At 54.7% G+C, this 24,240-nt stretch overlaps 1 protein-coding gene across 6 annotated transcripts in view; it reads right to left on the bottom strand.

Moving 5' to 3' along the window:
- Positions 1-24,240, bottom strand: part of TNS1 (tensin 1) — a 204,151-nt gene that overhangs the window by 34,604 nt on the left and 145,307 nt on the right. For all 6 annotated transcript variants that reach the window (XM_040640876.1, XM_040640886.1, XM_040640880.1 and 3 more), the window contains one exon: positions 10,846-12,423. In XM_040640876.1, coding sequence (XP_040496810.1) covers positions 10,846-12,423 — 1,578 coding nt within the window. The remainder of the gene's footprint in view (positions 1-10,845; positions 12,424-24,240) is intronic.

Genomic DNA, 24,240 nt, shown 5'->3' with positions numbered 1-24,240 from the left:
CCCCCCCCCCCCCCCCCCCCCCCCCCCCCCCCGTCGAATAGCAGGCAAAGGGCCTGAAGTCATGTGCTCCATCTGCTCTTCTGTATCTCCCTTCCGCTCCACAGGCCAAAGTATGCTGTTAGCCTCGCCCTCCTTCCTTCCCACTCTGTCTTCCCACAGCTGGGCTGAGGCATGGAACCCATTGCCTCATTGAGCTGGCTCCAGAATCCTAGAAAACTTAGTCCCCACGTCCCAGAGGCCAAGACCCAGCCTGAGGACAGGCTTCTTGTCTTCATTATCTCGTGCGAGGACGTTTTCAGCTCTGCCTTCACCACACCCCGGGGAAGAGCAGGTTAGGGGAGGGGACGTGCTGGGCCATACCACGGGGCACGTGGGACCCTGGCCGCCCCAGCATCATGCAGACACGTCCGGAACACCGTCCCACGGCACACGGCACATGGCACACACAGACACATGCACGCGTGCACACCACCGGCCCTTCGGGATGTGCCACTGCAGCCGGGCAGGCATCACTCTCCTCCAGACTGATCACCTGCCCCCACAGTGGGGTCCATGCGCCCCCCGCTCTGGCCTGGCACAGCCACTAAGGCCACCATGAAAATCACGTGCTGGGAAGCCTTCCTACTTGTCATGGACAGCAGGCTGTCAATGCCAAGTTAGGGACGGACGCACACTCTCTCTCTCTCTCACACACACACACACACACACACACAGTCACTCCAAGACATGCACTCATCCGATCGCATACCCGGGGGCCCCATCCGGATAGCAGCAGGACTGGCGTAGCATTTACAGAGGCAGAGGGACCCGGGTGGGGTGGGGTCTCGATCCTGCACTTTGGGCTCTCTATGACTCAGAGGCAGCCTGCCTGTTATGTCCACCAAGAGAAAAGAGCCCCGAATGGGGACAGAGAACCAGACTCACAAACTGCTTGACTTAAAGCAAATAAGCCCTCCTCTTAGAGTGCCCTTATTTTCCGAATAGAAAAATGGAGCTCACATAGTCCTAACAACGGTCTGTTACGACCACCAACCCAGATTAAAGACGCAGGCAGGCTCTCCCAGGGCTGAGCAACACCCCGGACCCCAGGCTGCGGCCACCCCAAGCTCCCAGCCATCAGAGAGGCAGCTGCCCCAAGCACCACACAGCGCCTGTGGGTGCTTCCTGCCTTCGCCCCGCTTCTCCCACCTCCACTGAGCCCCGTACTCCCCAGGCCTGGGCAGCCCGGTCCAGACCTGCCACGCATTTCATTCCTGGCAAAAACATTAGAAAGAAACAGACATAGCCATTGATTTTCTAATAATAATTGTGACAAAGGAGGCCCATTTGGGAAAGACTCTTGGGGTTTGGAACTAAGTTCAGCCCCAAGGTTAAAAGAAATGCATTAGGGCTGGCTTCAGTTCCGGCTCACCCAGCCCAGCAGCCTCTTTCTGGCAGATTCCTGTGCCTTTGCAAGGGGTGGCCAGTTTCCCTGGTTGGGGATCTGATGTCTGCCCTTGAAAGGTGGGTCTGTTTCAATTTGAGGCCCTAAATCTCCCCGAGGGACAGAGAAAATGCTCCCCAGTGTGACCAGAAGCACCCTCTGTGTTCAGGTGCTGCAGAAGTCTGCAGCCACCCAGAGAAGGGACAACTCAAGAGGGGCTTCCCAGCAGCAGAGGATGCGAGACCCTGACACAGTCAGCCATCTGAGAACCATCACACCTCCTGAGACAGGGGGATGGACAGGATGACCCCCAAAGAGCGAGGCGCTGCAGAAGGGGAAGACCCCACATTCCACTCGCACGGAGACGGCCTCTCCCCCTGCAGCATGCCCCACAGCACCAGTAGCCGGTCAGAGCCTCTCACATTCTTTGAACACAGTATCTCACTGTTGTCCCCTGTGGCAGGCCCAGATATGCCCGGAGTGCTGGAGAGCCATGTTCCCTCTCTCTTGTCCTTCTCTATGGGAGGGGAGACAGGGCACGGCCAGGGGAGGGAAGAGAGCCCTATTGTTCCTCGGCCAAGCTGGGACGGCTGGACACAAGCTAACAGCCACTGTCAGAGAAAGAACACCCCTCCCTCGAGTGCCAGAGACTGACCAATCGTAAAAATAGGCTTACTCCCCGCCACCCACCTCCCCACCACCACCACCCTCAACCCCAGGACTTTCTCAGTCTCTTGGCCCCATTCCCTGTCTCTGTCGAGGCCCCTGTGTCTGTATGCTCCACTCCCTACATGCACGCGCGCACACACACACACGTACATGGACACATGCGTGTGTGCACACACACACATGCACGGACACATGCACGTGCACACACACATACATGGACACATGCGTGTGCGTGCACACACACACACACACACACAGCCTTCACCCGCAGGAATGGTGGTGGGTCAGAGTGGCCCTCAGAACCTCTACCCCAGCAGGAGACCATGGGGCTGGAGGAAGCTCGTAAAGAAAGGTGGAAAGAACAGGGCTGAGGGACTCTGGAATGTCTTCTAGCCCCAGGAGCGTGGGGAGTAGGATGCCCTCATGGCAAGGAAGTGGTCTTTAGAATAATAACATTCAGAAGCCCTTTGTGTCCCGGGTGCCTGGGTGGCCTAGTCGTTAAGCATCTGCCTTTGGCTCAGGTGATGATCCCACCGTTCTGGGGTTCTGGGATCGAGCCCCGCGTCAGGCTCCCTGCTCAGCAGGAAGCCTGCTTCTCTCACTCCCACTCCCCCTGCTTGTGTTCCCTCTCTCCTGCCCCTCTCTCTGTCAAATAAATAAATAAAATATTTAAAAAGAAAAAAAAAGCCCTCTGTGTCCTGTGAAGGGTGCTCACACATTGCAGGTGCTGGGCCTTCCCCGCCACCGGGGGGATGACAGGCACCTCAGCCTGGGGCCTCCGCACACGCCACCAGATCTGAAGAGCAGGGTGCCAAACAGCCCCACTTCCTGGGGGTCCTCACTCCACTCCCCACAATGGTGTTGTGTTTGGGGGAACCACTGGCTCCAAGGCTCCCCTGAAGTGGGCTGGACCTGAGGCAAAGAATCCCCTTCGTCTAACACACACACACACACACACACACACACACACACACACACACACTGACTTGTGGGGACTGCAACCCTAGCACACATCAATACACCCCCTTTGGCAGAGCACGGGCGCCCACCGCCCGAGTCCCATAGACAAATGCCCCCGTGTCAGGCTTCATCACACGCTTCCTCTACACCCCCCAGACTGACCGTGTCCACCCCCACAGACCCAGCTCTTCTTTCCTGCCTTCCGATTTTCAAAAGCCTGGATTCCTCAGCTCTAGGCGACAGGGCTGGGTGTCCGACAGCATGCCTCGGGCTCCGAAAGCCAGGGTCTCCGGGAGGCCACCTGCTGGGCCAGGGCACCAGAAAGCCACACGGCGATCACACTAGCAGCCCCAGGGCAAGCCATGCCAGCTCCCTTCAGGACAGGCCCACCACCCCAGAACTGCCCCAAACCCCCAGGTCCAATTGAACACTGCACTCCCCACCACTGGGCCGAGAAAGGGTGAAGGGAGGGGAGAGGAGGTGGACAGGAGACATTCTGCTAGAGCCATCTCTCCATTTTCCATGGACGGGGAAGAGGAGGGTCTGTGCAAACACCAGATACTGCCATTAGGAGTCAACAATCCCCACTACCCCCTATGCCTTTTCCCGGAACTGCTCAAGGCTATGGCATGGGGCAATTCTGAGCACAGCCTTCTCCCTAACCTGGGCTTCTGGACTCAGAGGTGCAGGGAAAATGATGAGGCAACTCCCTCCCCAGAACTAACAGCCTATGGGCAGACATTAGTGGGCATCATTCTCAAGGAGAGCAATGGGACCCTTGATGAAGGGTCCACCATATTGGGTCACGTCAAGCCACCAAGCAAAATACACATGGCAGGGCTATGATCTCTCCCTTTTTCACGTTAGGAAATTGAGCTCTGAGTAATTAAGAGACTTGCCCAGGGTCATAGAGGTGGTCGCAGGCAGAGCCAGAACCACGGCTAGGACTTCTGACTCCTGGCCGTGGATCCTAGGATCAGAGATATGGGATGAGGTCAAAGGGGGTGCCGTGTCCCCGGAGAGTACCGCACTCAAGAGTAGACAGAGCAATGGGTGCTAGGGTGCCACTCTTTGTCGTGAGCCTGGTGGCCCAGGCAAAGCACAGCCTGGCTCCTGCTGAAACCCTGGCCCAGCAGCCTGGGTGGTCTGGCCAGGGGGGCCAGAGAGCTGGGCCATCCCCGCCCTCATAAGCATGCTTGCTGTGAAGGCCTGTGTGTCCACCGGGAGCCTGAAAGTTCATCTAGTCACCCCACACCCTGTTCCTAGCAGGTAAGGCCAAAGCCAAAAGCATCAGGCCTGTGTCCATGCAGAAGTGGGAGCACTCACTCATGCAGAAAGGAGGGGGAGAGGGTCTAGAGAGAGGGAGGAGGGAGAAGTGGGGGGGGCAGTAAGGAAGGGAGGAGGGGGCAAAGAGAATGGGAAGAGATGGAAAGAAGAGGATAGAAGGGGGAGGAGAGAAAGGTGAGGGGGATGGAAAAAATGAACAAGGACGAGAGCGGGCAAAGGTTGGAAGAAGTGGTCCATGAAAAAGAGGGAAAGAGAAGCTGAGAGCTGCAGTGAGGGCCAGAGACTTATAAGGGGGGAGGGGAGGAGGGGAACCAACCGGAGAGGGAGGAAGATCGGAGCCGGTGGAGAGGAGGCAGCCGGAAGCCGGTGTGCCCCATGCCCTGCAGCTTGGCATTGTATGCTTCCCATCCACACCCCGGGGAGCCGGCAGGGAGGGAGGCAAGCAGGAAGGGAAGGGGGGGGGGGATGACACCAGGCAAGGAAGGCACCACACCCACGGCACAAGGGACAGATGGACACAGGACACACAGAGAACACAAGGGACAAGGCATTAAACAAGACGAAACAAAACAAAAACAAAGAGAAAAATCAAGATTAGTTGGTGTTCTGAGTCTGGGATCTGGCCATAGGCTTGGAGGGAGGTGGGAGGGTGTCAGACAAGAAGAGAGTGTGCATCCAGGGTCTTGCTTCTCCAGTGGGCAGGTGGACCTCTTGCCATCCCGCAGGACGCCACATCTCTCGCTTTTCTAACCCCAGCATGGGGCAAGCAGGTACCAGCCCAGGCCCAGGAGATTGCAATCCTATTGCCCCACAAGTCATCTGCCCTCACCGTCAGCATGGCCCCATCCCAGGGCCTCCCTCCTCTCGAGGTCACCTGCCTCTTCCAGGAACCAGCTGTGACCCTACCAGCCTGAGCCCAAGGGCCACAGTCCCTAACATGCTAGCATCCCCCTGCCCTTCATCCTTCCCTCACCCCCACCTTAGTAACCCACTTCCCCGGAGTCCCTTCCATTTCTACTGTGGCCCAAAGCTGCTGGGCACCACCCAAAAGCCCTTAAAAGGAGCCCACCTGGATACACTATAAAGACCTGCCATGCCCTCCTTCTCTCCACCCTCGCTGACTCCCCGACCCCGCAAGGGCCCCCCCAGGGAAACACTGATCCTTCACCAGATCTCTGCTTCACGAGCTAATGCACACCAGCTTCTTGGCCACTTCCCCTTCGTGCCTCCGACTGCCAAATGTGGGAGGCTCTGGGACTCAGCCCTGGGACCTCTTCTGGATGTGTGCTCACCCCTTGGTGCTGTCACACATGCCACGCTTCGCATGACATCACACACTGGTGACCTCACGTACTGGTATCAGAATGCCCACGTTTCTAAGATCCAACCTCTCCCTGTGGAGGTTTCGAGGGCATCTCAAATCTATCATGGCCATAATCACACTTCGGACATTCNCTCCAAGTCCGCTCTTCCCACATCCTTACCCATCTCAGTAAAGAGCAACTCCACCCTTCAGTTGCTCAGGCCAGGAACCCTAGAGCTGTCCTTGACTTTTCTTGTTCACATCCCACGTCTAGCCTTGATGGCTCCACCTCCCCAACTATATACATTCTAAGCACTTCTCACCATCTCCACAGCCACCACTCTGCTCGATAGCAGCAGCCCCCTCACCAGTCTCCCTCCCATTCTGGCCACACCAACCCTTTGGGAACAAGTCAGATGATGTCACTGCTGTGCACACAGCATGCAGGGTGGAAGCTAAAGTTCTTAGAATCACCTACAAGGCCCCCTGCAAGCTGGCCCCCAGGCCCATCACTTCCTCAACTTCATGCCCCTCTACATCCTCACATCAGGCACACCCCAACCTCAGGGCCTTTGCACTTGCTGTTCCAGCTGCATGTCCCCTCTCTGTCCAGGGTAGGCTTCCCTGGTCCCTCTACCCCTCACTGATGCTTTCCTACTTTATCTCTGCGGCACCTACCACCCATCTGACCTAGTATATATGTATTTGCTTATTTGTTTATTGTCCATCTCCCCCTTGAAGGCAAGGGTTTTTACCTCTGTTGTTTACCACCATTTTTCCAGAGCCTAGACTAACACAGACTAGGAATTCATGCCAAATGAATGACTGAATGGGCCTTGATGTCATCTCCTCTTTCCACGATGAAATGTAAAAGTTGGGTTCTCAATTCGAGGTTCCAGCTTGATACAGATATTTACCTGTATCTGTATTCATCCTTTATTCTTACTTCACAAGGAGACATCTCACCTCCTCATTGAGCCTAAATCATTCACCTGGGCTCCTAGGCCTATATCCCTCTCCCTTCTTTAGTGGTCTTATTCTAGCAACTTCTTTCTCTTCCATCTTTTTCTTCTTTCTATTCCCTCCATATTCAACCTCTGCTCCTCCTCCTCTAGAAACATTCTCAGGGCTCCTATATTTACAAAAAAAAAAAAAAAGGCTCTCCATATCTTGCTACACTCTTTACTACCATGCCCTTCCCTTTTATCATACAACCACTCAAAAGAATAGTTGACATCCCGTCTGCACTGCCTCTCTGCACTCACTCCTCAATCCTGCAGTCTGCTTTCTGTCACCACCACTCTACTGAAAATATGTCTTTGAAAATCCCCGGGGCCACCTAATTGGCAAGCCTAGTGAATTTTTCCCAGTCCTCCTCCTCATGTTCTCTCCAGTGACATTGTGAACCCCCTCACCCCGTCCTGGAAACCCTTTTCTGTCTTGACTTCTGTGGTGACCCGCTGTCCCTGTCTTCTCTCACTGTCCTGAACATTCCTTCTCAGCCCCCTTCCCCTCCATTCCCCTCATGGCCATTTCATCCTAAGTTCTTTTCTCTCCATGCCCTCTGACATAGAGATCCCATTCATGGCCAAAGCTTTAACCCGCGTCTTTGTGAGGATGACTCCAAAATCTACAGTTTTTTTCACTCTTTCAAGCTCCAATTCCAGATATTTTGCTGTTTCCCATACATCTCTACTGCTTGCAGGCTCCAGTGTCACCTCAAACTCAACATATGCAACACTGATGTCTTCATCTTACACAAAATCCACTTCTCCTAACTCCTGGTTTGTTAATGGAACTAGCATTCTGTTCCTATTCATGGAGCCTCAGCATCATCTTTGATGTTTCCTCTCCTTCACCCCCTACATCCAATCAATTTGTAAGTGCATTGGTTCTACTCTCTTGGTATCCTTGGCACCCATCACTTCTTTTTCATCTCCATGGGCAGCACCCTAATGCAACCCCCCAACCCAGTCTACCTAATAACCAACTATATCTCCCAACTCAAAGTCTCTCCTATTTTGCATCCTTCCTGCCCAGATCCACCAGATACATCCTCCTAAATTACAGCTCTGACCACAGCATATTCCCAACTAAAACACGGCCATGACTTCCTACATTGCCACTAGGTAAGATTCAAGCTCATTAGTCTGGTATTTTAAGACCAACCAGAGGCAGGCCCCAGGCTACCTTTCTTGACTCTCTCTCAGCCTATATGTTCTCAATCTACTATATTCTTCAAACACATGCTTTCCTGTGTTCACTAAGACCTGTCTCTCTAATGACCCCATGCACTTTCAAACTCCTATCCCTCTCCCAAGGCTCTATTTAAAACACACGCTCAATACACTCCTCAATCTCTTCCACTGATACTGATCTTTCCTTTTTCTTCACTCCCACCGAACTTTCTACATATCTCACTTATTAGGATGACTTCATTTTCAAGTTCCAGTTCTTTCTCCCCTTACTAAACTCTAGACTCCTTAAAGATAAGATGCACATCTGATCTCCAACATGCATTGAAATCTCTACCTCTAAAGACATCTGAGATCAGTCCAGTCACAGAATCTGGATCATAAGATAACATGGACTCAACAACTCTGACTCCTATTTCTTTTTCTTGTCTTATTGCATGGGCTAGGATATCCAATACAGTGTTAAGTGATAGTGGCAATAACAGGCATATTTATTTTGTCCCTGGTGTAACAGGAATGCTGCTCATGTTTCACCAGAAAGTGTGATGTGCACTACAGATTCCAGGTACCTACCCTTTATCAAGCTAAGAAAACTACCCCTATATTCTCTGAGATCCAAGCTGAAATAGGACATAAGGAGTTGTTGGATCAAAATGGAATGAGCCAGGGATATAATATTGAGGTACGGAGAAGGTTTTGAGACAAAGAAGAAAAGGCAAACCTGCGAGAGAAAAGCCAGCAGAAACCAGATCAGATTCATGGCCATGAAGAGGCTCTCCCTCAGATCTGAACTTCCTGGGTTACTCGTGCTGAAGCTTATGTTCTAGCTTCTTGCAGAAGAACATAGAAGAAGCAGGAGGAAGTGGTACTGGCCTATTCCCTGACTCCCAGACTGTTGTACACAATGATCCTGCCTTGGCACCTTTACCTACACAAGCACTGCAGACATTCTACAGGGCTACTGAGGAAGTTGTGCAAACAGGACCTGCTGACATAAGAAACACTTTCATGACAGGGCGTGGACCAAAGAGGCCCCTTTCTAGCCCTGGGGACCAAATACATCTGTCCCCTCTATACATCGCATCCCTTCTCCTGACTGAGTCACTCACAGTTGGCAGAGAAGATGATAGCAGGGTTGGGGGTAGAGACATTGTACCAACATCCCTCCCTCCCTGTGACTCCTTGGCGGCCGAAGCCTGAGCAGCTAAGGATATGGAGGCTGACAGTCAAAACTTCAGAAGCTGGTAGGAGAGAAAAGGCTGAGGGGAGATGCACTCCAAGATGGGCATCGTTCTGGAGCCATTAAGGTATGGCTTCCTTTAGAGAAAGCTCCAGGAGAGCTATACAGAGGGTTTCCTGGTTGGGGAGAGGAAACCCCCTCAGCTTCCCCAGAGAATCTGCACATCGTTAGGTTAGAGTGTCACCGTTCCTCAGGTCACCTCAACTCTGTAAAATATTAAGAGGGACCCATTCCTCTCCCTTTAACAAAATCTCCGACAAAGAAGCCAGGGGTCCTTCTTTCAGGAGCCCAGAGGAAGGAAAAAGCAGAGGATGGCAGCCCCACGTGGACCACAGCACAAAGCTTTTCACCTCTAGAGTTATAGAGCTACTTATCCTGTGTTTTGACTCTCAGCTAAAAGCAATGATGTGCTCCTAGACCAGCTCTCCAGGCGAGGTGAAACCCGGACGGCCAATTTCCATAGCATAAATACTTCCATCGTGGCCAATCTGAAGTTACTGAGAGTGGAAGTAGGGACCCTGCTCTGCTCTGAAGGACAGCAGGGCATCCCTGCCCCCACACCCAGGTCCTGGACCCAGCCCAATAGCCAGCTGGCCTGCCCTCAGCTGCTTCCCCAAACCCACCCTCCATCCCCAAGGACAGGTCTCCCTCTCTCCCTACAGCTGGTATGGTGACTCAGCTTCCCCTACATTTAGGGAGGGGGGAGAGGGCAGGGTCAGCTGCCCAGGCTCCTCTTCTCATCCCTGAGCTCCCACCACCCCACAGCTGAGGCGCTTGGCACAAGGTCCCCTAGCCCCAGTCTGTAGTTCAACCCTGCACCTGGCTTCATCTCCACAGTTAAACAAACCCACAGGATTTCCCACCCAGTGTGGCTGCCCCCATGGAACTGTCACAGGCTTCAGCCAATAAGAAGGAAGGGAGCCCTTCCTGTTCCTCCCAACATGGCCCTGCACACTCTGCCATTTCTTGCCTTGATCTCCCCAGTAAGCTCTGTGGTCGCCCCATTCCCTCTCCTCCCTCCAGAAACATAAGCCCACTCTGATAGGAAATGAGGCTTTGTTTCTCAGTGCTTGTTTCTCACACAGCACAGGTCGGAAAGCAAAGACTAACAGGACAGTTGAACAACCAGGGGAACCTTGGCCTCCCCACCAAAATGAGACATACCCGGAGGGGACCCACCAGGGTTGAACACTCAGGTAGAGCCCTGGCCTTAAGGACACACTCTCTTCTCTATTATGCCTCTGGAACGGCCCAAGGGGGAACCTGAGTCTACAGAAGCCTCCCTCCAGCCTTCTCCACACCTTCCCCTAGGAACTGGAGTCTGAGGACTGCAGGCAGTGGCAGAGAACATCTTCTCTCTGCCTAGAAAAATTTGTACTCCAGCCCCCAAAGCCACCACTTCCAGGAAGCCTTCCCTGATTGCCCTAGGTAGTAAGCCTTGCTCTCCCTCCAACTCTGGGGCTTTGGTCCCCACCCCTGTCATAGCACACCTTACACTCCTGTGTACCTGTCCCTTCACTATACCATAAGCTCCTTGAAGGAATGAACCGAAAGACATTGATCTTTGAATGTCAATGCCTGCCTGACAGCCTAACAGACAGTGAATACAGGGGAGGGTGGCTGGCGTGTGGGCTCCTGATAGCGTCTTCCCCAGGTCAAAGCAGCACTTGCCAAGGGGTGATGGCTACCCCTGGGCCTCCCCCAAGAGAACAACCAATGGAGGGAGCAGGAGGGGATTCCCAGGACTGATGGTCCCTGAGGCTCTTACCTGCTACCCGGTGGGCCACCAGCCCCTCCAGGTTCAGCGGCTCTTCCTCTGGAGTGCGGGATGGGTCTGAAGCGGCCTCCTTCGGTGGGAGCTGAGGCTGAGCAGTGAGGCCCGGGAGAGAGGCTGGGGGCTGCTGAGGCCCTGGAGGGCTATGAGTAGTTGGAAGGAAGGCAGGCGAGGAGGAGGAGGCTGGGCTCTTTGGACGGAAACTCTGGCTGGACCCAGGTGGACAGGACTGATAATCATAAGGTGAGTAAGGCCTGCCAGAAGGGAAGGACTCCAGGGCCAGAGAGGCCCGCGGGGCCGGCTCAGGGGTTCCCAAGGAATGCCCACTGGGGATGTAGCCAGACCTGGACTGGGTCAGTGGATGGGGCTGGCAGGAGGAGCCAGAGGGAGGCTGGGAGGACAGCGGGGAAGCCCCCGGCCAGGCCCCCGGGACACTCTGGGACTTGTGCAGGGGGGCGGCGGCTGCAGCCGGCTCCAAATCCAGCATCAGCATGTTGAGTGCTTCGATGGACTGCTCAATCTCCTGCTGGGAGGCCGCCCTTGGGAACTCAGGGAGCCCTGGGGTCGGGGTCTCTGCCAGCGGCTGGGGGCTGGGCCTGCTGGGCCCGAGACTCTCCAGGTGGGCTCTCTCCTGTTGGCGAGGCGGCGGACGGGGCTGCTGCTGCTGCTGCTGCTGCCAGGAGTTCAGCCCCCTCTGCACAGCCTCCCGGCTACTGCCCCCACGGGCTGGAGCAGGGGGCAGCTGGGGCTCGCTCTCCGGAAAGGACTGGGAGCGGAACATACCGCTGGGGTCAAGGCCGTAGTGGGAGGTGGTCACTGGCTGCGGCCAGGCTGGGTGGGGCCCCTCCCGCGGGTAGCCGGCCAAACCCTCCTGTGCGGAGTAGGAGGGCCGCATGGGGGCCGCGTGGCTGGCGTGGGCAGGCACCGCCCGGCCAGCGGACTCATAGGGGTAGCCCCCGCCGTTGACCATCGGTTCCACGGGGTAGGTCTTGTCCAGACCGTTGGTCAGTGAGGACAGGGCCTCGGGGTAGCCCCCCTCACTGGTGTTGGTGACCCCGTCCAGGGACGACAGTGTGCCCATGCTGCCCACGCTGTGTCCATCCTGGTTGGGCAACTCATCATCCAGAATGTCCGTCTCCCGCTCAGATGCCAAGGCCCCGCCGTTGACGTGAACCTGGGCTGGGACGACGTGGCGGCCAGAGGAGGGCACGGCCGGGCCCCCCGCTGGGCGGGACCGGAGATGCTGGGCGTGGTACATGGGCCCTTGCTTCTCTCTCTCCACACCGAAGCCACTGAGCAGGCGGTCCAGCTCGCGCTTCTCCTCGGGACTCAGGGCAGCAGGGGCGCAGGAGGCGGCAGGGACAGGTTCATCGGTCTTATCTGTCTTGGTGGAGGCTGTGGAGTTGCCTGAGTCACTGCTCACGGAGAGGGTGTGCTCCACGTGGTTGGGGGTGGCCGACAGGGCAGGCCGTGCGGCGTTCACGGCCCCAGTGCTGCCGTGCAGGGAGTCCTTCTTCTTCACCTTGGCATACAGGCTCCCGTCCAGAGGTCCCTGAGTGTGTCCCACCACCTCTGCAAGACAGCCGGAGGGCAAACAACAGACGGCTGATGTCAGTGGAGGCTAGGACTCCCTCTCTGCTCCCAGAGGAAGGGAGGGAAGAGCTTCCATTCCCTGGATCCTAAAATCTCCTCGCACCACTCAAGACAGAGCTGAGGTCAGGGAGGTGGGGGAGGAGGACGAAAGGACGCCTAGCCCAGGCTTTTGGGCCTGAACACCCAGCTTCAGGGCCAGGCAGTGAAGCCTAAGTGGCGGTGGGGGGGCTGGGAGCAAGATGCCCCAGTCCAAAGCCTGGCCCTGGCATTTCACCAGCTTCCAAGGACCTGGAAGTACTGGGTCAAGATGGGGTTCAGCAAAGCCAGCAGTCCCCGTGTCGAGGGGATGTGCTTTCTCTCGGAATGTTGGGCTTGTAGGATTCTGGAAAGAGGATCCAGAGATCAGGGGGGCAGGGGAAGCATCTTAGGGATCCAAGACACAAAAGTAGATGTTCTCATCAGGGAGGGGTGTCCCCTGTGTCATTTTGTCTGGGGACCCCATGAGCAATACTTTCTCTGGANAGAGTGAGCGCTGGGTGGCTCAGGGCCAGAGGGCTGACTCAGGAACGAAGAACTTCCCCACCCAGAGGGACTCAAGTGATTTCACACCCTGTACAGTCAACAGCCCAGCTTCCAGCCCCAGCCCCAACACACACACACACACACACACACACACACACGCAGACCTTCCCCTCTTCACTCCAAGGCAGGCCCCCAGTTGGCAAGAAGAGAAAGCCCCCTCCCAAATACTGCACAAACTCCAGCCAGACACCAAGAGTCACACACAGACACCATTCACACACACGAAAACCAGACACAAAGACGTCCGGAGACACACACGCCAGCTAATATCACCCAAGTCAAACACCCTGGTGCCCTCCCAGGGTGCACTAGACAGGGGACCCCGAGGTGCCAGACACCTTGCAAGGCACTTTACACACACTTTATTTCTAATCCCATGAGTCAGGGAGTATTATGTCTACTTTAAGAATGGGAGAAAGTGAGGTTCACAGAAGTGAAGCCATTTATCTGCAGATACACAGTATCTGGTAAAGCTGGGATTTAAAATCGGAACTAATTTAAGATTTAATTAAAATTAAACTAAATTAAAAGCAAAACTAATTTAAAATCAGAACTTCAAAAACCATTCAATTTTTATTATTTCACACTGTCTCTCTGTATCACACACACACACACACACACACACACACACGTAAATTAAACACATAAAAGGCAGCAATACCCCAAAATAAATACTTAAATCTAAAGCCACAATCATTTCAGAAAATACAAGTTCCTACCATGCCCAAGGATGAGCCCTCAGGCCAGAAGTGGCAGCCTCTAAAAATAAACACTCATACAGAAGCCCGCAGCCAAAAACGAGTGATCAGACAACCACAAATGGGAACGTCGTGATCAACACACACACACAAACCACAGGCCGCCCGAATGACGTCCCGGGAGCTAGCCGGCGATGCCCAGTGAGGCATCATCCACACACACCCCCTGGGGGCTGGATGCTCTGCACATTCACTGAACTCTCCAGAACCATCGCTCTGTCCCCAGTCTTCCCTGGGGCTTTGGGACCTTGGCCAGCAGCATGCCCCAAGTGATATTGGGCCAGAGTGTGGCCGCAGCCCCAGGCTCCCAGGGATGGGGCTGGTCTGAATCGGAGATAGGCCTGAATCCCCAGCAATCGGTTCCTTGTGCTGGGGCCCTCAATGGCTGCGAAGAGGCAGCTGCAAGCATGGCTGTCTCTTCCACCTGGCCTGTCATTGCCTCTAAAGGTGTCGAAGCTTCTGAAGGAGAGAGGCTGTCCCTCATGCCATGTCCTTCCAAAGAACTGGGCTCCTTGTTACACACAAAAAAAAAGAGACCCCAGCTGACAGCTTCCATAGGGGGAAAGCGTTGAAGACAAGAGCTCTCCTCCACTCAGATTTCTGGGGGTGGTTCCCACGAGGGTGGGCCCCTTCGGCCAGTCAGTGGGAGGCTGAGGAGCTGTCCTTCCTTCCCACTGTGCCTGGAAAGCGGCTGGCCCCACTCCGAAGCTCACACTGTGAGGCCAGGGAGCTTCTCCATCCCCTGCTCCCCCTAATCTCCCAAGTTCATGCTCATGTGGTCTGGGAAGTGGGGGGAACAGCAAAGCAAAGAAGGGAGTGTCCAATAGGCTCCGCATTTACACTTAGGGGCCATGAGGACCACTGGGTACAGACTTGCGTAAACCGAAAAGAATTTCTTACTTCAGGGAGAAAGTAGACCCACTCCCGCATCTCACTTGGGTTCACAAAAGAAGAGCTTTTGGCAAGAGAGCTAGGAAAGCATCCCCTGAGGGAGGCAGGGAGGAAGAATTCACACCAATTACCAGTACCTGATATCTTGCCCCTTGTGGCCCCTTCATTGATTCTGACATCGTCAATATTAAACTTATTCTGCCATGTAATTTACCCCCGCGTGGACCACTGTTTGCAGCAACATCAGGAACAGTAACTACCAGGCCACCGAGGCTGAGTAAGAAAATCAAAGAAGTGTAGATTGTTTAACTAAATCTTTTTCGCACAATACAAATGGAAATGTCTACTGCTGTCCTCCAAGAAGGAGCCGGCTGCTTCGGACCGCCAAGGGCTGGCCCCACGCTCCGGGCTGTCCTGCCAGACACTGGTCTTCCTTTTCCCATCAAGGGGAGGCCGTGAGGATACCCAGGCCCATGTCGGGTCTGTCTAGCCCCCGGGAGGACTCTGCTGAAAGCTCGGTGTGTTGGCATGAACCCAGCACGGCAGGTACCCCTGTTCCTCCCGATGGAGATGGAGCGCCCCTAGCCCCCCACACCAGTATACACATGCTCGTCCTTCCCTTCAGCCCGGCCACTGCAGCCACATTAAGTGCTACTTAGCGGGACCACAAGAAGCCGGAACACAATGTTGGTTTCAATCTATTAAGGCAGGAAGGGCAAAAGAGAGAGGCGGGCAGAGCAAGGAGGAGGAGGGAAACAGAGAGCCAGAGGAGAGGGTGGGGGAAGATGGCTTCGAGGCTTTCAAGCCCAGGGGTCATGAGAGCCAACTCAGTCCCAGCTGAGCCACGGCCAGCTCAGGCAAATCCTCTTGGGTGAGAGGGCACTGGACACCCAGTGGCAGGGAGCAGGGGACAGAGGAGGAACCTGCCAGCTCGGGGCCGTGGGTACCGGCACAGGTGACAATGGAGCAGAAGGACGGACGGCAGGGGCAACGCAGGTTGCAAGCGGCCCAGAGTGGGGAGGTCCCAGCCCCACAGGCAGGCCAGCCGAAACGTCCGGTCTCGTGGGCCGTCTCCCTGGCCGCTTCTCTAGAGAAGTCAAGAAGCCCACAGTCCCTTCAAGGCCCCACTTGCTTTGTCTGAATATGTCCCCTGGCTCTCCCCGGCAGCTGCTCCAAGCCCCCGCCCCACCCTCCATACTGCGCTCGGTTGCACCAAGAGGCCCTTCTTCCACGGCGGCCTTAATCCAGATGTGCGAGTCATGCTTTTGGAAAGCTTGGAGGAAAATCCCCAGCTGACTTGGACGTGGCCCTACTCCCTAGGCTCCCTCCAGCAAGCCGCGGAGGTGTGCTTGGTGCTAGCAGCACAGTACGGGCCAGCATGCAGGGGAGGAGCAATACGGGCATCCTGTTCACTGCAGAGAGAATGCAAGAACCATGGGATGCAAAGGTGACACAGGTTTGGGGCGGCTGTTTTCCAATTCTGATGTTCATAAGAATCTCCTCCAGGGATTGTTAAAAATGTAGATGCTGGGGTCCCACCCCCAAAGATTTTCACTCATAGGTCTGGCGCGAGGCCAAAAAGCAGTATCTTAATTCTCCCAAGGCTCTGGAGCTCATGTGGGTGGGTGACATCTTGAGAAAGCCTGACCCAGTGGTCAGCACTTTGGACTCTGAGATGAAGGACCCCCACTTCTCTTACTCAGGTCTAGTGGGGACATCTCGCTTATTTAGAGGTCAGGACAGATGGCCCGACCATGAAGAATAAAAGGTGCCAGACTGGTTGACTCCAAGAAAGAAGTTGCCTTTGGCGATGAGTGAGCAAGGAGCGATCCGTCCTCGTCCAACCAGCAGGCCTGTTTTGAATAGTGAATGATTTATTAAGGTTTTCAGGATGCGGCCCTTCCTGATTAAAAAAAAAAAGTCCTTTGGGGGCAACTGGGTGGCTCAGTCATTAAGCATCTGCCTTCGGCTCAGGTCATGATCCCAGCGTTCTGGGATTGAGCCCCGCCTCAGGCTCCCTGCTCAGCAGGAACCCTGCTTCTCCCTCTCCCACTCCCCCTGCTTGTGTTCCCTCTCTCACTCCCTCTCTCTCTGTCAAATAAAGAAATAAAAATCTTTAAAAAAAAAAAAAGTCATTTGGATCCACGTCCTACAGAATAGCATTCATTAAAATATATTACCCAGAGCTGTGATGAGCAACCAATGTGGAGGAAAATCCAAGAGTGCCAACAGGAAGAGGCCTCGTGCCCACCCTGGACAAGGGCAGTTTAGAGGCAGACCCGGGCCCCGGCAAACCCAAAGGGAATCTCAGCTCCTTAAATAGGGAGTGGGGCATCGAAGGCCATGCGCGTGCGTCTAGGAAGTAGGTGAGCTTTGACAAAGGCTGAGGCTTGGCCAAGAAGCAGCCAAGAAAGCAAGGTCTGGACATGTGAACCTTTTATCACAGATTCTCCCTCCGCCGTGGAGGGAGCCAGGCCAGGGCTAGGATCAGGGCTACTGAGCGGCAGCATGTGGGAGCCAGAGAACGGGGCTGGGTACCAGGAAGGCCCCAGGGATGTGGTTCTGGAGAGAAGACAGGAGAAGCGCCCCTTCAACCCCACCATTGTGTCAGATACAACTATTACCCAGAAGGTTGGTCCCCATCTCAAGGGCACGTCAGCTTGCTTCAACTACTTAACCACACAGAGCCTGGCCTCCAAGGCTGGTGAGTGAAGATTCCAGTGCTCACCTGCAGGTTTGCTGAGTGGTAGGACTCAGGAGCTAAGTACCTGACGCTAGGCCTGGCACACCCGGGCACTCTGTGTTCTCCTCTCTCCATTCTGTTTGGCATGTTTTAACAGCTCCCATCATCCACCCAGTAAAGCCCAATGCCCCCCTCCACTGCTGGGCATGCCATACCTCTTATCATCTGGCCCCTGCTCGCCTTTTGAAGCCTCACCTTCACTGCCCCCAATACCCCCAACACTCTTCACTCCTCTTACTATTCCTATGCTCTTTCCTACTCTGGGCCTCCCACATGCTGTTCCCTCTCCTGAAAGATCCTTCTCCATGTTTCTTCCCCCACAACTCCCAAGCTCCCTGGAAAACCTCTTTCTCCTCCTTTAGGTTCAGCCTGAACTTCTCTGGGAAGCATCCCTCAACCTAACCCTTTTCACAGCCCTCAGACTGACCTTAACCTCTTCTGTGTTCCTGTTGCCCTGGGCAGACAACTCCTGTAACACAAATTACCCCCTAGCTGGTCATCACTGCTGTCCATGTTTGTCCTCCGACCAAGCTGAGGGCTCCTGGAGAAAAAGCCTTTGTTCCCCTTACTCCCCTCCACCCAGTGCCTGGTTCCCAGACGGTACCCTTCACAGTACGGTCTATGTGAACAGTGCCTCTTGGAGCTTAATGCATCACCTGCGTGGCTTATAGGGCACTCTGCAGAATGCAGCGTCTGGCACGCACTCCGCGTTTCGTAAATGCTTCTTGCATTCCATTAAATAGTCCGAGAAGTTACACAGACTCCTGTCAGCCACTGAGGCACTCTTCCTCCACTGCCGTCCAGAGACGTGAAAAATCAGAGATTCAAGGTGGACCCAAGCTTCTCCCCAAGAAAAGAGAAAAGAGAGGCCCTGCAGCCAAAATATCATGAGAGAGGAGGATTCCACATAGCTGGTCCCCCAGGCTGGGCACAGTGGAGGTCCTGAGCCAGAGCCTGCCCCAGGGTGTCCCTCAGAGGACTCCCCAGCCATACTCCAGGCCAGTGGACATTAACTTTCCTGGACCAAGGACCCTTTGGGATCGCTGATGAAAGCCCAGACTAACTGCCCCCAAATTGCACAAACACAAATCGTGCACATAATTGCAGGGGTGAATGCACACCTCAAGGTCCACCTATGGATCTTAAATTCCGATGTATGCATCTAAGGTGTTGCATCTAGGGTGTGGTCTCTGGGGAGCCCTCTCTGTCGCCTGGGATCCCACGAAGAATGCCAGGGCCCATCCAAGAGAAACAGGAGAACACACAGAAAAGGAAAATCTTCCAGCTGGAGGAGCGGAGTTGGGGTCCAGCCCAGAGGATCCCACTTTGTTGCAATCTGCCCGGGGGAGGGGAGTGTGAGGAGGGGATGGGGATGGACAGGGGTGTGCAGAACCTCAGCCCCATGGCTCAGGAACGACCTGGAGTCCTCTAGAGACACCGTGGCAACAGTGGCAGGGATCTCTGTCACTGTCTTAGCCTCCACCGTGCCGACCTCCCATCCCATAGGCAGCCGGGGACTAAGGCAGCCCTTTGTTCCTCACAGCTGCAGAGAGCTCTGGAACGTCTCCCAGTGGGAATGGGCTTCGTCAGGGACTCTGAAGGTCAGCAGAATTAGGGTGGAAGGGCAGTCCCCAAGTCTCTGAAGGGGAAGCACACAAAGGCGACACGGCCTCTGGGATGGCAGAGAGCAGGCAACAGGTGCAGCCCAAGAGACTTAGGTTCACACTGGGAGCTGTTGGCTGATGGGCACAGGGCCTCAGGCCCTGCGGGCAGAGACAGATGAGTCCAGGCGTGACAAACAGACACCTGTCTGTCCTCCTGCTTAATAGCACTCACGGGGAACCCGCTGGCTTCTCAGAGACTGGACAAAAGAGAAATAAGGTTCTTCTCAAGGTTGCTGTCAGTCTTTTCACAGGTGGCTCTGTGCCCCATACAAGTGACCTCACTAGAGTCCCCCATAAACCTGCCTCTGTGGACCTGGGGGGAGGGGTGGCCACCTCCATCATTCTGCTATGGCAAGAAAGAGAGAAGGCCCAATGTTCAAATGGAGCCCTGGTTGAATGTCAGCACGTGGGCCTGGAGGATGGAGAAAGTCAGCATTCAAACAGAAATGGGAAGTAGAGCCCCTCCCACGGGCCACTCCTCTCTCCTGCTGCTCCGGGAAGTCAGCGGAGCCAAGAGAGGTTTCTAAATGCCAGGGGGATTTTAGCGGAAGGGTCTCAGGGGATCAGTTAATCCACTGTCCACCCCTCATTTTACAGGAGGACAGGGACACTCCGCAGGCCCGGATCCCCTCACCAAGGTCACCCAGCACAGGGAAGTTCACTGCTCTTTCTCCTAATGGCCCTCAAGGTGAAGATGGCCGGAGTCTGGGGAGGGCAGGGGGGGCGGGGACTCCAACCATGGCTGCAGACCAACAGCCTCCCAACATAATACACGGGGCTTCATCAAGTGATGATGACAGATGTGTCCCCAGGCCTTCCTCAGGAAGGACCCACGGTACTTTCACAGATACCATCTCACTTGAATTCCTCCAGAGAGCAGGAGAAGGGACGGAAAAGTCAATCCTGACCTTTATTTCAGACCCGAGGGACCAGGGCCTGGAGTGACCTGCTCAGGTCACAGGACGGCCCATGCCTGTGGGGCAAATGTGAACTTGCAAGGCCAGCCTCCTGACTCCAGCCTGGCCTTCAGCTCCCACGCCAGGCACTATAAGCAGAGCCTGGCACTCCCACTCCCTGCCCGCAGCCTATCCGGGCACCAGATATCACAGGCACTCGGGACAGTAAAAATAGCACCTGAGCCCACAAGAACCGAAGCCCTTCTCTGCCAGGCCAGGGCGCCTGCCTGACACTCGGGGACCCCTGGCCAAGAGGACGGCCGAGCCACTCCAAGCCCTGACGGAGTTGGGGGAAAGCCAGGAATGGGAGCTCGCGGGTGGCCAGCAGGGTAATGGTCAGCACTGGGGGTGCGACAGAGCTCAGACCACAGAAGGGGAGGGGGGGTGTCCTGAAGACACGTCCCACCAGGAGTGTCTGAGGGGCTCGCCATGCTGCCACCAAATTCCCTCCACCCACCACCTCATCCTCATCTTCCGTGAACCATCACTCCCAAAGAGCGAGGCCAGCTCAGACACACTGCCCCCCACCAACTCACCACCCCTCCGACCTGAAGCAGCGGCTCTTCCGAGTCCCAGGACAGCGAGTTCGGGAGGGAGGCAGCCAGGTCCCCCACATGCACCTCCCAAGGCAGTGCCACGGGCCACGGCCCCACGCAACCCCCCACGCGCTTCCCGGGTCCAGGTCCACGGCAGATCCTGGTGCACGAGCCCAGAAGTTCCCCCAGCCCCAGGGCCCACAGAGAGCCACCCAGGACCCCTCACAAATGCCCAGCAGACACTTACCCTCTGCACGGAGAGGCAGACAGGGGAGGGGAAATAACTGCTCTGATTTGATCTCTGCTCCTTGTGCCTCAAGTTTCAAATAATTCCTCCATGGCTGCAGCCCCAAGGCTGTCTGTGTCCTGCTCGGGCTCACTCAGACTGTCAGGGGTGGGAGGAGCCAGTGCCGCCTGCCTGCCCGGTCCACACGCACCACCCCTCCCTCTGCCCGCGCCCTCGCTCTCCCCCTCTCGGCCAGCTCGGCCTCGCTCTGGCTTGTAGGAAGCCAGTGGGATAAAACTCTGTCTGTAATTTCAGCCAGCTGGGTCCCCAGGGCTTCACTTATCATCCTGTAGCTATGCAGTTCTTGAATGACATCACAGTGGCTTCCCAAGCCCTCCGCACGAAGCGAGCAGCAGCGGCCAGCCCAGCGACTGCGACGGCCCAGCCCAGCCCCAGTCCCAAACTCATCCCAGCTCCGGTGCCCAGCAAAGTGGGAAGAAAAGGCCTGGAAGCCGAGCGGCCGGGATGCTAGCAGGAAAGAGGGAAGGGCCAGAGTTCCTATGAGGGTACTGAGATTTATTTCCCCAAATTTTTCCACATTTTTTTTCCATTCTCAGCAAATGAAAGGCAGAACAGATGACAACAATTTTCCAGCTGCTGAACAATAAGGTGGAAATCTTTTTTTCCCCTCCCTCTCCCTCTCCTTCCCCCTCCCCCCCACCACGGTGCAGAGTCTAGGAGCCAGGACACTTCCTTGGCTTATAAAAGGGGGAAAAAATTTAAAAAACCCACAAACCCTTGTACTTCCCAGAAGTGACAACAGACCTGAGGAGAGGCACCAAGGTGCCACCCAGGCAGGTCTCTGGGAAGGGGCGGGCAGGAGCCCCAAAGTTACATTCTCAGGGCGAAGCTGGATTCTGACCCAGCAACCTTGACAATTCTTGAGGCCTGACTTTGGGAAGGCCAAGTGGGCATCTGGCCCAGGACATCGATCCACCAGGCCACCTAAGATGCCTCCCATTGACTAGCTATCGGTATTCGGGTCGTTCCAATCCATAAAGACCATGAATGGCAGAGGGAATAAGTTCTCAGAGTGTCAGTGACATCCACCTTCACCCCCAAGCACCCAGACCTGAAGCAGTCCCCTCGACCAAAACCACGAGAGCTGCCCAAAAGTCCCCACCACGATCCTGGATGCCCTAAGAAGAGCCAGAAGTCCCTGAGAGCAGGACACCAGACCATAACTCTTATGTGCACGATGTTGGTGACTTATTTTCACACTGAGTGAATGTTCCAACGCAACTCCCAGAGTTGGTAAGAGATGGCCTGGGGTCTGCAGCCAGCCCAGTGGGGGCTCCAGGGCCCACTGTCTCCTTGAGGACCCCAGTTGGTTTGCAACCCCAAAGTGCTTCTGCAGCACCCCCACCCCAGTGCCCACACCCTCCGTAGCCAGGTCTGGGCCCTGCAGGCTCAGGAGAGAGAAACATGCCAGGTACGGGCCACCGATTCCTCCCTCTCCTGAGCCGACACCTCAACCCCGGCCCCCTCCCCATCACACACTCTCCCGCTGCTTTTTTCTGAGAGTAAAGAAGGGAAGTAAGAGGAAGAACAAACATGGTACCGCGTGCCCTGTGTGCTGGCCCTATCCTGTCTTAACTGCATCTTCAGGGACAATGTGGGTGAGGCCCCCTGCCCAGTATCACAGACTTCACAGGAGCCATTAAGAATGGGGAGGGGAGGGGCGCCTGGGTGGCACAGCGGGTAAGCGTCTGCCTTCGGCTCAGGGCGTGATCTTGGCGTTATGGGATCGAGCTCCACATCAGGCTCCTCTGCTATGAGCCTGCTTCTTCCTCTCCCACTCCCCCTGCCTGTGTTCCCTCTCTCGCTGGCTGTCTCTATCTCTGTCAAATAAATAAATAAAATCTTTAAAAAAAAAAAAAAAAAGAATGGGGAGAGGAGAAGTGGATCTCCAGAACTGGGGGCAGGAGGACTTCCAATTTTCCGAGGGCTGGACTGTTGGAAGACCACAGTCCGGACAAATGATTGCAATTTTCCTCCTACCTCTACAGAGCCTCCTGGAACTAACCAACAAACCCCAAGCACCTAAAAGGGTTAAAGTCACCCAGTCCACCCACATTCCTACCCCTACCCCCACTGGCATCAGGGTGAAAGAAGATTTTATTTGCATACAACCCTCCTGTTTATCTGTACCTGTGAATCCCATCAACATTATTTTTATAAAAGTTTATAATTTAAAAAAATAAAAAGTAAAATAAAACAAAATTTTGTAATTTTTAAAATAAACTTAAGTCCAAGTAGTTCTAAGCATCATGTCCATATATATGTACACGCATTAAAACAAATGCACCTGAAATCATTCCATGTGTAATTGTCAGCCCTGCCGACACACCGTACTTTGGAAACACCACCACACCACAGTCCGTGGAAGTAACAACTCCATCCTATGGTGCTCCGCTACCATCTAGGGACTGGCTGCACCAGAAGCCCCTGGGGAGAGTTTTATAAAAACCCTGATCCCCGGGCCCCACCCCAGACATTCAGAAGCAGAATTGTGAGAGGTAGAGCCCGGGAAATCTGAATCGTAAAACACTCCCCAGCTGAGAATGCTAGGCAGCCAGGTTTGGGAAAAACTAATCCTAGCTGCGCTTAACTATTTTCAGTTATGGGGAATCTTACTATTTCCCCAAAATGCCCATTTCATCTTCTGATGGCTCTAACAAGTAGATTTTAGCACCCTGTTTTTTCCACTAACTGGCCGTATGGTGCCCTATGGGATGGCTCAGACAAGCCAAATTTCTGCCACACGAGAGCTCTTCAGTTACAAAACGTGGTGGGCATGTCCTCCCAAGTCTCTCCTCTGACAGGCAGTCTCCCCTGGTCCTGGCCTGGAGTCCCTGAGCCGGCCCCACCATACCCTCCCTTTGCTTCTCTTCCCTACCTGAGCACCTGCTTCCAGTGGTTTCTATCACTCCGAAGCAAGAGACCCACAAACAACCCATGTGGCTCTCTGATCAGTAAGAAGCCCCACTGGCCTATCACCTCCTACTTTCTGGACACCATACCTTTAATGATGAGGTTATTAATGTTATACCCAATGTTATACCCAACGCTTCTTGTTCATGTCACTTCAGCATCTCCCAGGAACACAGTGGTTAAGAACATGGGTCAAGAAGACACTGCTTTGAATCCAGACACTACCACTTACTAGCTTAGTGCAACCCTGGGCCAATTCCTTAATTTTTCTGAGCTTCAGTTTCTTTATCTGCAAAATGGGTGTATTAATATATTTTTATCTCCGAGGGTACTGCAAAGACTGATATAATGCATAAAAAGCACTTGGCACAGCACACAGCGTGGAGATGCTCTAAATGAGGGGGCCACGTACATACAATCATGACCGTGACATCTGCTTCCTCCTC

Source organism: Ursus maritimus, unplaced genomic scaffold (assembly GCF_017311325.1).
Source record: "Ursus maritimus isolate PB19 unplaced genomic scaffold, ASM1731132v1 scaffold_1, whole genome shotgun sequence".
In the NCBI taxonomy this organism is placed as follows: Eukaryota; Metazoa; Chordata; class Mammalia; order Carnivora; family Ursidae; genus Ursus; species Ursus maritimus.
Note: the sequence above shows the minus strand (reverse complement) of the source record. Positions and strands in the feature narration are given on the sequence as shown.